Source organism: Phyllobates terribilis, unplaced genomic scaffold (assembly GCF_046119375.1).
Source record: "Phyllobates terribilis strain yellow unplaced genomic scaffold, ASM4611937v1 Scaffold_9__5_contigs__length_417890890, whole genome shotgun sequence".
Taxonomy (NCBI): Eukaryota; Metazoa; Chordata; class Amphibia; order Anura; family Dendrobatidae; genus Phyllobates; species Phyllobates terribilis.
Genome location: NW_027362769.1, coordinates 228,794,114 through 228,811,001, shown reverse-complemented (window position 1 = coordinate 228,811,001; position 16,888 = coordinate 228,794,114). Strand labels below are relative to the sequence as shown.

Sequence of the window (16,888 nt, the reverse complement as noted above, 5' to 3'; positions counted from 1 at the left end):
TATGAAAATCACAACCGAAACCAGATGAAAAGGGGAGAAGTTGATTAGATTTTTGCATTGTGTGTCTGTGTGAGCCACATTAAGCATGGAGAACTGAAGGAGGAAGAAGAAAACTGTTTAAGGACTTGAGAACCAAACTTGTTGAAAAATATCAACAATCTCAAGGTTACAAGTCCATCTCCAGAGATCTTGATGTTCCTTTGTCCAGGGTCTGCAACATAATAAATAAATTTACAACTTATGGCACTGTAGCTAATCTCCCTGGACATGGACGGCAGAGAAAAATTCCTGAAAGGTTGCAACGCAGGATAGTCCGAATGAGCCCCAATCAAGTTCCAAAGAATTTCAAGCTGTCCTGCAGGCTCAGGGTGCATCAGTGTCAGCGTGAGATATCCGTCAACATTTGAATGAAATGAAACGCTATGGCAGGAGACCCAGGAGGACCCGACTGCTGACACAGAGACATAAAAAAATCTAGACTGCATTTTGCATACGTGTACGTAAGCTAAGACCAAGATAGAGCTTTTTGGTAAAGCACATAATTCTACTGTTTACCGAAAATAGAATGGGGCCTACAAAGAAAAGAACACAGTACCTACAGTCAAATATGGTGGAGATTCAAAGATGTTTTGGGGTTGTTTTGCTGCCTCTGGCAGTGGGTGCCTTGACTGTGTGCAAGACATCATGAAATCCGAAGATTACAAAAGGCTTTTGGGTCGCAATGTAGAGCCCCAGTGTCACAAAGCTGGGTTTGCGTCCTAGGTAATGGGTCTTCCAGCAGGACAATGACTCCAAATATACTTCAAGAAGACCCCAGAAATGGATGGAAACAAAGCACTGGAGAGTTCTGAAGTGGCCACCAATGAGTCCGGATCTAAATCCCATTTTGGAGAGATCTTAAAATTGCTATTGGGAGAAGGCTCCTTCAAATATGAGAGACCAGGAGCAGTTTTCAAAAGAAGAGTGGTCCAAAATTCCAATTGAGAGGTGTAAGAAGCTTGTTGATGGTTATAGGAAGCGATTGATTGCAGTTATTTATTCCAAAGGGTGTGCACCAAATATTAAGTTGAGGGTGCCAACAATTTGGCTCTGCCCATTTTTGGTGTTTTGTGTGTAATGATGTCCAATATGCCATTTTTTGTTCTCTGTTTTTTACATGGAATCTATGACATCCATTGGAGCCTCTACTTAACACAGGAGCTTTATCCGGTGTACGCATTAAACGAGGGCCTTAAAACGTGGTGTGAACATAGCCTGTTAGACAGTTTTGCTAAATGAGGCCTTGTACATTCATTCCACAAAGCAAATAAATTTGTATGGTACATAATTTATTTTTCTGTGTAGATTAGACACATACAAGAGTGTATTAAAAAGTTATATAAAAATACATTAAAACGTAGCAACAGGCAATCAACACTTCACACTGTAATAACAATTTGGCAAAAACTGAACAAATACTATGACTTAATGGAAATGTAACTAGTGCTTCCTTTACATGTTTGGTCATTGACTAGTGTTTCAGGAGACAAGGCATACAGCATTTTGTTTATTTTGTGTTATTTTATGAATGCCAGAAATTTATGGATACAACCCTATGGAATTTATGGAGTGTCTAGGAGAATCCAACCAGTATCATAAGCGTGGCAGTATCTTTTGTCAGGTGAGATGATTTTTAAACTATCTTAATTAAAAATCATTCTCGGCAGCACATTGTCCTGTGTAAACAGGTGATGTGCTGCTGACAACAGGCGCATCAACGATCATATTAACCATCGTAGTGTGGGCAGTCGGGTTATTAAATGACCGTCAATCTGCAAACGTAGCAGTGTAAACGCAGCAATATGGCTGAAGATACTGTACTAGCCACTGAAGCTCAAAAACATTAATAAGATTAAGATTTGGTGAATCACATTTGTGATAACTTGTAGTATCATGGCACACTTGACAATCAGAGAATGTGAAAAGCTACAGAAACGGAAAAGCCCCCAAAAATTACAAAAACGTTATTACAATACGTGACAAACCTTCATAACATAGTTTGTTAGGTGAAGCCAAAGTGCCTAAAGTTACAATCGCAATTCCATAGTCAATTAACGGCGTACTGATTTTTCTTTAAAGAAAATCAGGCCAAAAGTGACCAGTTTTTGCTCAGATTTTATTCTCAATGCTACCCTAAAGTATTGTTTTTTTATTCTTTTTTTTTTTAAAATGGGCCATAAAGTTCCCGAAACATGGACCATTATTTCTAATATGCTTCAAGTTCTCAATCAGACGTCAGTTTTTCTCACGTGTCAGCAAGTGTCATCAGTTTTTCTGAGTGTGATCCAATTTTTCATGGACCCATAGACTTGCATTGCCGATGCTCCAGTCGAAATCAGACAAGTCTCCGATATTTTCCGTGACCCACTTGGTCCAAGGACAATAAAATCAGACATGTGATCAACCCTGTGGAATATCATAGGTATGAGTGCTATCCGTGCACTAGTACTAGCAATAGCACTTGTACGAGAAAAAAAAGACATCTGAATGAGCCCTAAGATGCTATTTTTTACGGTCTTTACAAGGGGGTGTGGATCAGAGTAATTATGCAAAGCAGTCAAGATACACGCCCACCTGTGAGCCACACCCCTTTGGTAAATTAGAACTAAATAAAAAGGCCCACCCCACTGGACGTATGGTGGATTTAAGAAAAATAAAAAAGGAATACTCAGGGGAGCAGCGGGAATAACAAGAGCAAAAACTGGCCACTTCTGACGGCGCGACAGGTCCCCTGTAAATGTCTAGCAGAATGCAAAATCCAGAGTTTATAAGAATATAAATAAAAATGTTCCAGAAGTAAAAAAAAAAGGCAATAACTATGAGTGTAATGACCAGTTAACAGGTAAACATGAAGCAGATAAACGGATTTTAGTGGTAGTGAACACAAAAGTGACCTAAGGGACTATAAGGTCAAATTAGTCAACTTGAAAACAACTAATTATCACGGGATGCTACCATGCTAAAGGGCCACTAAACCTAAAGTCAATCATTTATCAGCGCTGATAATATTATTCACATATACATATGGCGGTTCTCAGATTTGGATATAATTGAGATGTAGCAGTAATCACAAGGAAAGGGATTTTTCTGGTCAATTGCCCCAGTTAGTGTCTCCCCAGGTGCATATGGGGTCGTTCAGACAGCTTTAAAAAAAAAAAAAAAAAACATTTCCTTTATTTTTACGCCCCCTTAGGGGAATTGAACCTGTAATCAATCACTTATACTATATAATGCAATACCATAGCGGTATATAATTAAATTGCAGTTCTCTTATGAAGCTCAGCCTCCTATGGTGCATGAGCTCACCAGCAATTGTGCCATTTAAAATCTGGTCAGGGATTGCTAGCAGCATCTAAGTGGTTAATAGCAGCGATTGGAGCTCAGCTGCTGCTGTTAGAGACAGATGCCGACTAAGTAAAACAGCCAGCATCTGCCTGGTATGAAGCAGGCACAGCTCCTGAGCCAGCTACATACAGCCCTCAGGACTCTGTGATGATGTAAGTTTTCATTGGTTGTTTAGGAGTTAAATAATAGGACCGGTGCAAAATATTTGCTGCACGCTGAATGGTTGCTTTTACAACTGTACCTCCCAGTAATGTCTCTCTACGTTTGATTTAGGTTCGGCATACCCAAGTACAGTGCATTTTCATAAATCTAAGTAACATCAGATTAAAGGAGTTCTCCGGGAATGGGAAAAATAGCAATAATAAAGAAATGTCATTATAAATTAATTCCTAAATACCTTGAATTATCAGATCACAATTTGTCTAGGGAGATATTGATTACGGTACAATAAAATGACTGCCATCTTGTTATACTGGCAGAAACCTGTCCTACAATGTTAAAGACAGGAGCATGTGCAGTAGGAAGCTCCACCGCCTCCCATCGTGTATAGGAGGGGTGCTGCAGAGGGATATTCAAATCTAATCCTGGAGACACCAGGGGTGCCACAGCTAAGAAATTACTCACACTAATGTCCACCTTTTCTGAGCGGCTGCCGTGACCTGGAGGTGTCCCATATTACAAAGTGTCAAGCTATCTTGGGGTCACAGCAGCGGAGCATCCTGCTGCACATGCTCACAGGCACCTATTATAATTCAAAGACATCAGAGAAACAAGACGGGGCCATGATACTGTACTACAGTGATTAGACTGACCTAACTTGATGAGATAATAAGTACAAAAGACCTAAGACTAACATCCCCCATAATCTGAACCTCGCACCTCCATTTCCAAGACTTCCCTCGTGCTGCGCCAGTTCTCTGGAATGCACTACCCATCTCTGCCTACCACCTCAACTCAGTAAACCAACCTTCCCCTGTTTCCTCCCTCTAAATATTATTCAGAATCTGCTCCCTTGTATTGAATTTATTGTCTGTACACGTCCCCGCTTAATTGTAAAGTGCTGCGGAATAGGTTGGCGCTATATAAATAAAATTATTATTATTATTTAGAAATGTATACAGAATGACATGTCCTTTATTTTTTTATCCCCAGAGCACCCCTTTAAACTTGAAAGTGTGCCAATTATAAAAAGCTCAGCATATTGTGCTCATATTCTATTAACTATTGACTTAATATCATGTCAAAAAGATTCTTAGCTATTGTCGAAAGCTATTAAATCCAACTAATTACTATGTCAGACTTATAATCCAATGGCCTGGCATATGGAGCTCCGCACCGACAAACAAATACTCACATAGTCACTGTCTCATTAGAGAAGATCTGCCCTTATCTGGCTGAAATTAAAATCCGGAATGTCGGAAATATCAATATTACTCGGTCCACATGGCACCCTATCTAGGAGGTAAAGCACATATACACTGATACTATGTGACATTAACACTGCAGCTTGTCTGGACACAAACCTTAGTGTCCGTTAGGCGATTGTGCACATGGAGTATTTTTGAAGCCATCAAAAACGATGAGTTTTTCAAGCGGAAATCACTTTAGGAAACACTTCATCTATGTAGAATTTTCTAAAATTTTTAGCATCATTTAGGGGAAGAGACCCTGATTCCAGGGATGTGTCACTTACTAGGCTGTGTATTGCTATTTCAATAACACCAGTGTTTTATCAGCAGGAGACAAGCTTCCTCGTGCCTCTTAGTCCAACCACACCCCCAACACTGATTAGCAACTTTCTATCACTATACAATATACATAGAAAGCTGCCAATCAGTAATGTGGGCGGGGTTATACCGAGCTCAGCATTCAGAACACTGCTAGATCTACAGCAGAGAAAACAATGATTCTATCCCAACTGTTGCACCCAGTAAAATAAATGATAGATCACTGGAATCAGGGTCTCTGTCCCTATATCATGCTGGTGATGGATTCTCTTTAAGCGAAGGCGAAAAGGCCTCAAAAATACTTACAAAATACTCATAAGGTTAGCCAGGTGGCTTTGTGAGGTTTTCTGCAACCTTCTCGTTGACTTCTATTGGAAAGTATGGAGCGGCTTTATAGAAGAAAACACATGAAGAATTCTCTGGTCACAACTTTTAAACTCTTATTGTTTTTGGGAACCTGAAGCTAATTAAAAACAATCAAAAGACTGAATGTATGAACAGCAAGTAGTGTTTCAGGTGGTTTTTAGACCAGATAAGCTCCAAAAGACATCTCAAAAAACTCCATATGCACATACCTTACAATGCTCCAAAGCTCTCATCTGGAGACTGAATCATTTGGTTGCCTTACGAATATAGCATCTATTTAGGGTAAACCACACATTTAGTAAATTATTATTTTTATGTTATATTTAGATTTTTTTTCTTTTTTTTTTTAATATATACTCCAAATTTTTCCCATTATAGTGACCGGAATTGGCAAAAGACTGGAATAAAATAAGAGAGTAATCAATAAAAAACGTATTTTCCAAAATCAACCCTTTCTCGCAAAATCATTGATTTTGTTTAGTGTATCAATCAAGCAGTATAACAATTTATTAGTCTGCAATGCAGACTTCATTACTGGTCAGTTTTGCTCCTTTACAACCCTATTTTTAGTTGTTTTTTTTAAACTCTGAAACCATGATCTTTTCCGTAAGAGATCTACATCCACATATGACTCAGAACATCAAGAAGAGCGGACCTGATCTTCTAACAATATCAGGACCTTTGTAACTCTTACACCGGTTTACCCATATGGTATTTTGTTTCCTTGTGTAATCAGAGGCTTAATTGAAATTCTTAATCAAAAAACTATATTTTCCAAAGTCATTATCATCGGGGTTAAGCAGCTGATCGTTGCGAGCTCTCTCTAGCTTGTGACGTAGAACGTTGCTTCTCTCCTCCCATTCCAAAAGTTCCGCTTTTCCGTGAGCATAGCTGCATTGGTCGCCATTCGGACACGAGCCGGATAAGAACCTGATTTCCAGCAAGGCACAAGAAAATAAAAAGTTATTTCATGTTCTACAAAAAAAAACCTACATAAGTACAGTAAATTTACTGCTGAAAGAAGAAGCTATCAAGGTATACCTTAAGAGATTTTACATAAAAAAAATAAATAATAATAATTTATATATAAATAATAATAAAGCTATGGCATCTGCCACTGCGTAGGCATATAGTGGCACAAGTTACCTATAGACTCCCATGCAAAAAAAAAGGATACTCTGTTTTTCTATACAGCAAAAGAAACATATACAAAGCTAAAACTTTTTTGGCTTCTGTTGGGTAAATCAAGCCCTATGTTTGCAGCTTACTTAACATAGGGCTTAAAGGGGATTTCCAGTTATAATATAAACAGACTGTTGTCTTACAACTGACAGTATGAAGTCACGCATTGTGTGTATCTAAGGCCCTGTTCACATAACATTAAAAGGTTTTTTGTTTTCATTACAGTTTCGGGAAAACCCCGTTCCACCGGCACAATTCATTTTATACAAATAACAAACTCCCCTAGTCCAGTGCTGAGTTTCTGCTGCTGATTTCGGTGTCTGTAATTGTCTGCAGCGCTGAAGTCAGGTTGACAGAGCTGCAGCCAATCAGTGAGCTAAGCGGTTTGTGCAGAGCTGCTGAGTTCACTTATTGGCTGCGGAGCTGTCGACATGACATCAGTGCTGCAGACCATAACAGATGAAGACTCAGTGCTGGACCCAGGGAGGGTGAGTTAAGCAAGTATTGTTTTTCGAAAAGAAACAGCGCCGGTATAGAGGGGTTTTCTGAAACTGGAAAAGCCCTTTAAGGTGATGTGTACAGGGTGTAAATGCACTCAATGCTTGACTTCATACTGGCAATGGCAGTGGTAGGACGAGTCTTTGTATATTGTACTGTTGTCATCGAAGTGTCAGCTCTTTTGTAATATAGGCCGTGACCTTTCTTACTGGTTAGACAAATCCCAGTCAGTCAAACATCTTGCTATTCTGTGACACTGAAGGGTTTGGCCAGTTTATCGTTATTTTACTGTGTTGGGGACATGATTTTGTGGCTCTTACTAATATATAAGTATTACAGGTCCTCCTCCAACAAAAAGGCTGTTGACACGACCAGACCTATCCACCCAGCCTCCTATGTGTTGGATGTAACGCCATCTAGTAAAGTGCGGCAACCTACTTTTTACATAAGCTAGAATGGCCAGTAGGAAAACGATGCTGCCAGATGTTCTGATCATCTTCGGAGTGGAAAACCTTCTCTTTATGCTTTTCTGACGAAATATGCATCTTCCACTGACGTTCACTATTGCAGTTTTTACCGCAAAGCCAGCAATGAAAATCAACCTGCAGATGAAATTTGACACCAATTAACGTGTACCAAGGATGTTTTAAAAATTAAAGGGATTTTGCCCTTTCAGAAAACTTTCTGTCAAAGGCTGCGGTACCTATAAAAAAAACTGAGTATTACTTGCCCTCCCCGGGTCCAGCGTTGTTGTCTCCGCCACTGCCCTGGTCTCTGTTGTTTGGCTGTAGTGCTGACATCACTGCAGCCAATCAGTGAGCTCAGCAGCTTGTGCACGGGCAGAGGCACTGATTGACTGCAGCACCGTCAACGTGACGCCAGTACTGCAACCAAACAACAGAGACCGGAGCAGCGGCGGAGACCACCGCGCTGGACCCAGAGAGGGCAAGTAATTCCTTGTTTGTTTTTATATCTACTATAAAAGATACTTTTCCGAAAGGGGACCACCCCACCTTCAATTTAATCTTGGAAACTTAGCATTCTAAAGAAAATGATTACATGATCCACACACTTAATAAAGTTTAGTAAAAAAATAAAAAGAAGGATTTTAAAAATATTAGAAATAAATGTTTGTATTTTTATATGGGGAGTAAAAAAAAAAAAATCAAGAGACCTGGTAATCAGTTTTTTACCCTCTATACACATTCCACAAAGGGTTAAAATGTCAAATAAAAAGTGAAATTGTAATATAAAGTAGAACCTGATACTTTGGGAGAGGTTCATGTCATCACACTAGAAGAACTTACTGCAGTTTCCGCGTAGTCGGTGGGGAGGTGGATCTGTTTGTTCGCGTGGCTTGAAACCTCGTTCCCTTTTGCAGTCTTTTTGCTGTTCAGCTTCTCATACAACTGTTCCATATCCTGAACTGACCGGAAGGTGAGGATGTTACAACGCAATTCACACACACATGTAACCACGGCCTCAGACCATGACAACTAGTGCGCACAAAAACTAAGTAAACCGGTTACCAGCTCTCTTTCTGACAATAAAAATCAGAAATAAAGGAGCAATTTGACTAGTGATTTTCGGTAATATCTAAAAATATTTTCATAAATCACTCTAAATATATTGAAGAGTTTTTCCATTTTGTACATTAATCACTGTATAATGAGGAGTTATGCAACGTCGTTGGGGTCTATACGGCCACGTCTGATCATTCCCGGCGTGAACGTGGTGGCCAGGGCCTGCCTCACTAGACCAGGCTACAGGACCACTATTCAGTAGGTAGAGTCAAGTACCACCTCTGCAGCCGATAATGGCATATTCTGTGGCTATGCCATAAATGTCCATGATGGCAATACCCTTTAACAGAATTATTAATTGAAGGGAATCAGTCCGCAGGTTTTCGCCACCTAATCTGAGAGCAGCATAATGTTGAGAGAGAGAACCTGACACCAGTGATGCACCACTTACTGGGCTGCTCGCTGTAGTTGTAATAAAATCTTTGTTTTATTATCACCAGAGAACAAGTAAACCTGCTGCCATGTAGTCCTCCATAATCATGATCTCTGTATAACCCCTCCCCCAACACTGATTGGCAGCTTTCTGCCTATGCACAGTGTACACAGAAAGCTGCCAATCAGTGGTGTGGGCGGGGTTACACATAGCTCAGCAGAGACCTGCTAGATCTGCAGCAGATATAATGGATTTTATCAACACTGCCGCAAGCAGCTCTGTAAGTGATACGTCACTGGAATCAGGGTCTCTGCCCCTACATCATGCTGCGCTCAGATGGGGGAGCAGAACCTGGTGACAAATTCCATTTAAACATTTTATTAAATGTGATGTCTCACATTCATAAATGTGAAAAATTGTAATATACTAGTAAATACAAGCAACGTTGCAATTTACCCCTCTAAAGGACAGAGTGATTTTTAACTTCATAGCGTATAGCTCATTTTCTAGGTTAGCGGCCACTCTGCAGTCCGAGCATGGCATGTTTTTTCGGAATAGAGGGTGCGGCATGTGCAGGCTCTATGCTCTCCAGCCTGCTTGCATACTACAGAGCTATCCCCTGGATCCGACCAGCCTCTGCCCCCCTGATCTACTGCCGTGCTGCAAAGGCAAAGCAGCCTCAGAGAAAGCACAGTTCAGACCAGTGACACAACTATGAGGCTGGTCTGAACTGTCGATCTTCAAGTCTGCACCGCCCCCCGGCAAAGCAGCCTCAGAGAAAGTACAGTTCAGACCAGTGACACAACTATGAGGCTGGTCTGATCTGTCGATCTTCAAGTCTGCACCGCCCCCCGGCAAAGCAGCCTCAGAGAAAGTACAGTTCAGACCAGTGACACAACTATGAGGCTGGTCTGAACTGTCGATCTTCAAGTCTGCACCGCCCCCCGGCAAAGCAGCCTCAGAGAAAGTACAGTTCAGACCAGTGACACAACTATGAGGCTGGTCTGAACTGTCGATCTTCAAGTCTGCACCGCCCCCGGCAAAGCAGCCTCAGAGAAAGCACAGTTCAGACCAGTGACACAACTATGAGGCTGGTCTGAACTGTCGATCTTCAAGTCTGCACCGCCCCCGGCAAAGCAGCCTCAGAGAAAGCACAGTTCAGACCAGTGACACAACTATGAGGCTGGTCTGAACTGTCGATCTTCAAGTCTGCACCGCCCCCCGGCAAAGCAGCCTCAGAGAAAGTACAGTTCAGACCAGTGACACAACTATGAGGCTGGTCTGAACTGTCGATCTTCAAGTCTGCACCGCCCCCGGCAAAGCAGCCTCAGAGAAAGCACAGTTCAGACCAGCAGCACAACTATGAGGCTGGTCTGATCTGTCGATCTTCAAGTCTGCACCGCCCCCGGCAAAGCAGCCTCAGAGAAAGTACAGTTCAGACCAGTGACACAACTATGAGGCTGGTCTGATCTGTCGATCTTCAAGTCTGCACCGCCCCCGGCAAAGCAGCCTCATAGAAAGCACAGTTCAGACCAGCAGCACAACTATGAGGCTGGTCTGATCTGTCGATCTTCAAGTCTGCACCGCCCCCGGCAAAGCAGCCTCAGAGAAAGCACAGTTCAGACCAGTGACACAACTATGAGGCTGGTCTGAACTGTCGATCTTCAAGTCTGCACCGCCCCCGGCAAAGCAGCCTCAGAGAAAGCACAGTTCAGACCAGCAGCACAACTATGAGGCTGGTCTGATCTGTCGATCTTCAAGTCTGCACCGCCCCCGGCAAAGCAGCCTCAGAGAAAGTACAGTTCAGACCAGCAGCACAACTATGAGGCTGGTCTGATCTGTCGATCTTCAAGTCTGCACCGCCCCCGGCAAAGCAGCCTCAGAGAAAGCACAGTTCAGACCAGTGACACAACTATGAGGCTGGTCTGATCTGTCGATCTTCAGGTCCGCTCCGCCCCCGGCAAAGCAGCCTCATAGAAAGCACAGTTCAGACCAGTGACACAACTATGAGGCTGGTCTGAACTGTCGATCTTCAAGTCTGCACCGCCCCCGGCAAAGCAGCCTCAGAGAAAGTACAGTTCAGACCAGCAGCACAACTATGAGGCCGGTCTGATCTGTCGATCTTCAAGTCTGCACCGCCCCCGGCAAAGCAGCCTCAGAGAAAGTACAGTTCAGACCAGCAGCACAACTATGAGGCTGGTCTGATCTGTCGATCTTCAAGTCTGCACCGCCCCCGGCAAAGCAGCCTCAGAGAAAGCACAGTTCAGACCAGTGACACAACTATGAGGCTGGTCTGAACTGTCGATCTTCATGTCCGCACCGCCCCCGGCAAAGCAGCCTCAGAGAAAGTACAGTTCAGACCAGTGACACAACTATGAGGCTGGTCTGAACTGTCGATCTTCAAGTCTGCACCGCCCCCGGCAAAGCAGCCTCAGAGAAAGCACAGTTCAGACCAGCAGCACAACTATGAGGCTGGTCTGATCTGTCGATCTTCAAGTCTGCACCGCCCCCGGCAAAGCAGCCTCAGAGAAAGTACAGTTCAGACCAGCAGCACAACTATGAGGCTGGTCTGATCTGTCGATCTTCAAGTCTGCACCGCCCCCGGCAAAGCAGCCTCAGAGAAAGCACAGTTCAGACCAGTGACACAACTATGAGGCTGGTCTGATCTGTCGATCTTCAGGTCCGCTCCGCCCCCGGCAAAGCAGCCTCATAGAAAGCACAGTTCAGACCAGTGACACAACTATGAGGCTGGTCTGAACTGTCGATCTTCAAGTCTGCACCGCCCCCGGCAAAGCAGCCTCAGAGAAAGTACAGTTCAGACTAGCAGCACAACTATGAGGCTGGTCTGAACTGTCGATCTTCAGGTCCGCACCGTCCCCGGCAAAGCAGCCTCAGAGAAAGTACAGTTCAGACCAGCAGCACAACTATGAGGCTGGTCTGATCTGTCGATCTTCAAGTCTGCACCGCCCCCGGCAAAGCAGCCTCAGAGAAAGCACAGTTCAGACCAGTGACACAACTATGAGGCTGGTCTGATCTGTCGATCTTCAGGTCCGCACCGCCCCCGGCAAAGCAGCCTCAGAGAAAGCACAGTTCAGACCAGTGACACAACTATGAGGCTGGTCTGAACTGTCGATCTTCATGTCCGCACCGCCCCCGGCAAAGCAGCCTCAGAGAAAGCACAGTTCAGACCAGTGACACAACTATGAGGCTGGTCTGAACTGTCGATCTTCAAGTCTGCACCGCCCCCGGCAAAGCAGCCTCAGAGAAAGCACAGTTCAGACCAGCAGCACAACTATGAGGCTGGTCTGATCTGTCGATCTTCAAGTCTGCACCGCCCCCGGCAAAGCAGCCTCAGAGAAAGCACAGTTCAGACCAGTGACACAACTATGAGGCTGGTCTGATCTGTCGATCTTCAAGTCTGCACCGCCCCCGGCAAAGCAGCCTCAGAGAAAGTACAGTTCAGACCAGCAGCACAACTATGAGGCTGGTCTGATCTGTCGATCTTCAAGTCTGCACCGCCCCCGGCAAAGCAGCCTCAGAGAAAGCACAGTTCAGACCAGTGACACAACTATGAGGCTGGTCTGATCTGTCGATCTTCAGGTCCGCTCCGCCCCCGGCAAAGCAGCCTCATAGAAAGCACAGTTCAGACCAGTGACACAACTATGAGGCTGGTCTGAACTGTCGATCTTCAAGTCTGCACCGCCCCCGGCAAAGCAGCCTCAGAGAAAGTACAGTTCAGACCAGCAGCACAACTATGAGGCCGGTCTGATCTGTCGATCTTCAAGTCTGCACCGCCCCCGGCAAAGCAGCCTCAGAGAAAGTACAGTTCAGACCAGCAGCACAACTATGAGGCTGGTCTGATCTGTCGATCTTCAAGTCTGCACCGCCCCCGGCAAAGCAGCCTCAGAGAAAGCACAGTTCAGACCAGTGACACAACTATGAGGCTGGTCTGAACTGTCGAGCTTCATGTCCGCACCGCCCCCGGCAAAGCAGCCTCAGAGAAAGTACAGTTCAGACCAGTGACACAACTATGAGGCTGGTCTGAACTGTCGATCTTCAAGTCTGCACCGCCCCCGGCAAAGCAGCCTCAGAGAAAGCACAGTTCAGACCAGCAGCACAACTATGAGGCTGGTCTGATCTGTCGATCTTCAAGTCTGCACCGCCCCCGGCAAAGCAGCCTCAGAGAAAGTACAGTTCAGACCAGCAGCACAACTATGAGGCTGGTCTGATCTGTCGATCTTCAAGTCTGCACCGCCCCCGGCAAAGCAGCCTCAGAGAAAGCACAGTTCAGACCAGTGACACAACTATGAGGCTGGTCTGATCTGTCGATCTTCAGGTCCGCTCCGCCCCCGGCAAAGCAGCCTCATAGAAAGCACAGTTCAGACCAGTGACACAACTATGAGGCTGGTCTGAACTGTCGATCTTCAAGTCTGCACCGCCCCCGGCAAAGCAGCCTCAGAGAAAGTACAGTTCAGACGAGCAGCACAACTATGAGGCTGGTCTGAACTGTCGATCTTCAGGTCCGCACCGTCCCCGGCAAAGCAGCCTCAGAGAAAGTACAGTTCAGACCAGCAGCACAACTATGAGGCTGGTCTGATCTGTCGATCTTCAAGTCTGCACCGCCCCCGGCAAAGCAGCCTCAGAGAAAGCACAGTTCAGACCAGTGACACAACTATGAGGCTGGTCTGATCTGTCGATCTTCAGGTCCGCTCCGCCCCCGGCAAAGCAGCCTCATAGAAAGCACAGTTCAGACCAGTGACACAACTATGAGGCTGGTCTGAACTGTCGATCTTCAAGTCTGCACCGCCCCCGGCAAAGCAGCCTCAGAGAAAGTACAGTTCAGACCAGCAGCACAACTATGAGGCTGGTCTGAACTGTCGATCTTCAGGTCCGCACCGTCCCCGGCAAAGCAGCCTCAGAGAAAGTACAGTTCAGACCAGCAGCACAACTATGAGGCTGGTCTAAACTGTCGATCTTCAAGTCTGCACCGCCCCCGGCAAAGCAGCCTCATAGAAAGCACAGTTCAGACCAGCAGCACAACTATGAGGCTGGTCTGATCTGTCGATCTTCAAGTCTGCACCGCCCCCGGCAAAGCAGCCTCAGAGAAAGCACAGTTCAGACCAGTGACACAACTATGAGGCTGGTCTGATCTGTCGATCTTCAGGTCCGCTCCGCCCCCGGCAAAGCAGCCTCATAGAAAGCACAGTTCAGACCAGTGACACAACTATGAGGCTGGTCTGAACTGTCGATCTTCAAGTCTGCACCGCCCCCGGCAAAGCAGCCTCAGAGAAAGTACAGTTCAGACCAGCAGCACAACTATGAGGCTGGTCTGATCTGTCGATCTTCAGGTCCGCACCGTCCCCGGCAAAGCAGCCTCAGAGAAAGTACAGTTCAGACCAGCAGCACAACTATGAGGCTGGTCTGAACTGTCGATCTTCAGGTCCGCACCGTCCCCGGCAAAGCAGCCTCAGAGAAAGTACAGTTCAGACCAGCAGCACAACTATGAGGCTGGTCTGATCTGTCGATCTTCAAGTCTGCACCGCCCCCGGCAAAGCAGCCTCAGAGAAAGCACAGTTCAGACCAGTGACACAACTATGAGGCTGGTCTGAACTGTCGATCTTCATGTCCGCACCGCCCCCGGCAAAGCAGCCTCAGAGAAAGCACAGTTCAGACCAGTGACACAACTATGAGGCTGGTCTGATCTGTCGATCTTCAGGTCCGCTCCGCCCCCGGCAAAGCAGCCTCATAGAAAGCACAGTTCAGACCAGTGACACAACTATGAGGCTGGTCTGAACTGTCGATCTTCAAGTCTGCACCGCCCCCCGGCAAAGCAGCCTCAGAGAAAGTACAGTTCAGACCAGCAGCACAACTATGAGGCTGGTCTGATCTGTCGATCTTCAAGTCTGCACCGCCCCCGGCAAAGCAGCCTCAGAGAAAGCACAGTTCAGACCAGTGACACAACTATGAGGCTGGTCTGAACTGTCGATCTTCAGGTCCGCACCGTCCCCGGCAAAGCAGGAAGTCAGAGGTAAGGAGCAGTGCACGACTGAAGATTCATGATGAGAAAACCCCTTTAATCTTCACTGGCATAAAACCGGAAAACTCCTATAAATAATTCACATAACACAAAGTAATCAGTGACTGGTAACTTCTGCTTATAGGATGGTTATTCAGCGGTTTCACAGTCCTGTAGTCACAATATTTGGTAACACTTTATCAGACACATCTGATATTGAGGGTTTTCACTGTGAATATAAAATCAGATAAAGAAAACCTAAACTGTCATTGCAAACCACAATGAATGAGACTGATATGTCCCCAAAGCTACTTTAATGTATACATGGTAATGAAGGTAAAAGTAACATGTCCTAAGCAAATAGTCCAAATTATACCCGGTTTTCTGCCTACCACAGATTCTCTACTGAACAGAAGGAAACAGACTTTAATCATAGCCTCAATGCTAAAATGGACCCCTGATAAGCATTGGTGAAACGCGCGTCGGGTGTTTGGTGGGTGAGCTTATTACTTACGTTAGTATTTAACCCTTAATATGTATTTTTTTTATTATTTGAGGGAAGTACTTACTTGTATTTACTAGGTTTTGTCTCTGCATGTGTGTCTCATTTAAAAATTATTACTATGGGTAGCATACCAACTTGTGCATCCACTATGGAAACTGACTTTAAGGGGCTCATATATACACACTTATTTGTTTATATGATTTATTATGTACTGATTCTGCCCTGTGTATACATATATACATTTTTGTAGGGATTTTCCCACATCAGCTCACCCTCAATTTTAACTTTTTGTCGGTACTCATTGTTCTTAATTGTATATTTAATAAACTTTTGATATTTTATTAATATTGATATGATTATTTTTGTCCTGGCATACAATTTTTTTTCTTTGGTTATAAAATGGAAAAAGAATACATCATAGATTATTGCATGGTTGAAAGCAATTGGCTATTCTTCTAACAGTCAGCATCTTCCTGAAAATATTGATTAGGCTTAAAGGGATTTCCACATTGCAAAAAAATAAAAATAAATGATGTATATCTATGGAGATAGAAGAGACGGCCAACGCGTCAGTCTATCCCTGACCTTTATGACGGCCTATGTCCTATATGAGTGCCCCCGAATCTGCTAGGACGCGTAGGACATAGACAATATCAGCCCCTGTATCTGTTAGGAACCATAGCACATAGGTTGAGATGAATTTATGTATTTATAATGCTTTGCTTATATATAGCACCATCATGTTCGGCAGCGCTTTACAAGGTCTGGGACAGGCCGAAACGTTGGCTATCCTTTCTATTTCCATATGCTACCTTACCAATAAAACTTTTATAATTCGTTACAAGCCGAGATTAGAGGAACTTACTGCTTAAATCTTTCATAAACGTCCATATTTCTTTTTCTTCTTGGCTGTGAGCAAATGCACAATTTCCTATATATTGACATTTTTTGCCATTCAATATATGATGACACAACTGTGGAAGATAAAATACATGTGTTTGTGTAAGAACGGGTTAATTGTAAGCCCCCTTCTTAGCACAAAAGCCGCTTTACTGATCTTTTTGAGCATTTATCTAAAAACAATGAAGCAGAGACGTCATCTAGAAGTAACACCACAATGGACAGAAGGTATGTCACGTCACCAGCTGCTTCTATACACAGAAGCCTCAATAAACAGTTCAAGCAACAGTAGAAAACAACTCTGTATCAGTTAAAGAAGTTGTCACCTGTCTGGACAACCCCTTGTAAAATAAA

The 16,888-nt window shown here is 44.3% G+C and overlaps 1 protein-coding gene across 1 annotated transcript in view; it reads right to left on the bottom strand.

The window, feature by feature from the left end:
• Positions 1 to 1,341: 1,341 nt before the first annotated feature.
• Positions 1,342 to 16,888, bottom strand: part of ZC3H7A (zinc finger CCCH-type containing 7A) — a 62,291-nt gene continuing 46,744 nt past the window's right edge. The window contains exons 20-23 of the mRNA XM_073647717.1: positions 16,500 to 16,608; positions 8,465 to 8,583; positions 7,596 to 7,759; positions 1,342 to 6,407 (exon numbers count right to left, since the gene is read on the bottom strand). Of these exons, the coding sequence (XP_073503818.1) occupies positions 6,218 to 6,407; positions 7,596 to 7,759; positions 8,465 to 8,583; positions 16,500 to 16,608 (582 nt within the window). The 3' untranslated portion in view covers positions 1,342 to 6,217. The remainder of the gene's footprint in view (positions 6,408 to 7,595; positions 7,760 to 8,464; positions 8,584 to 16,499; positions 16,609 to 16,888) is intronic.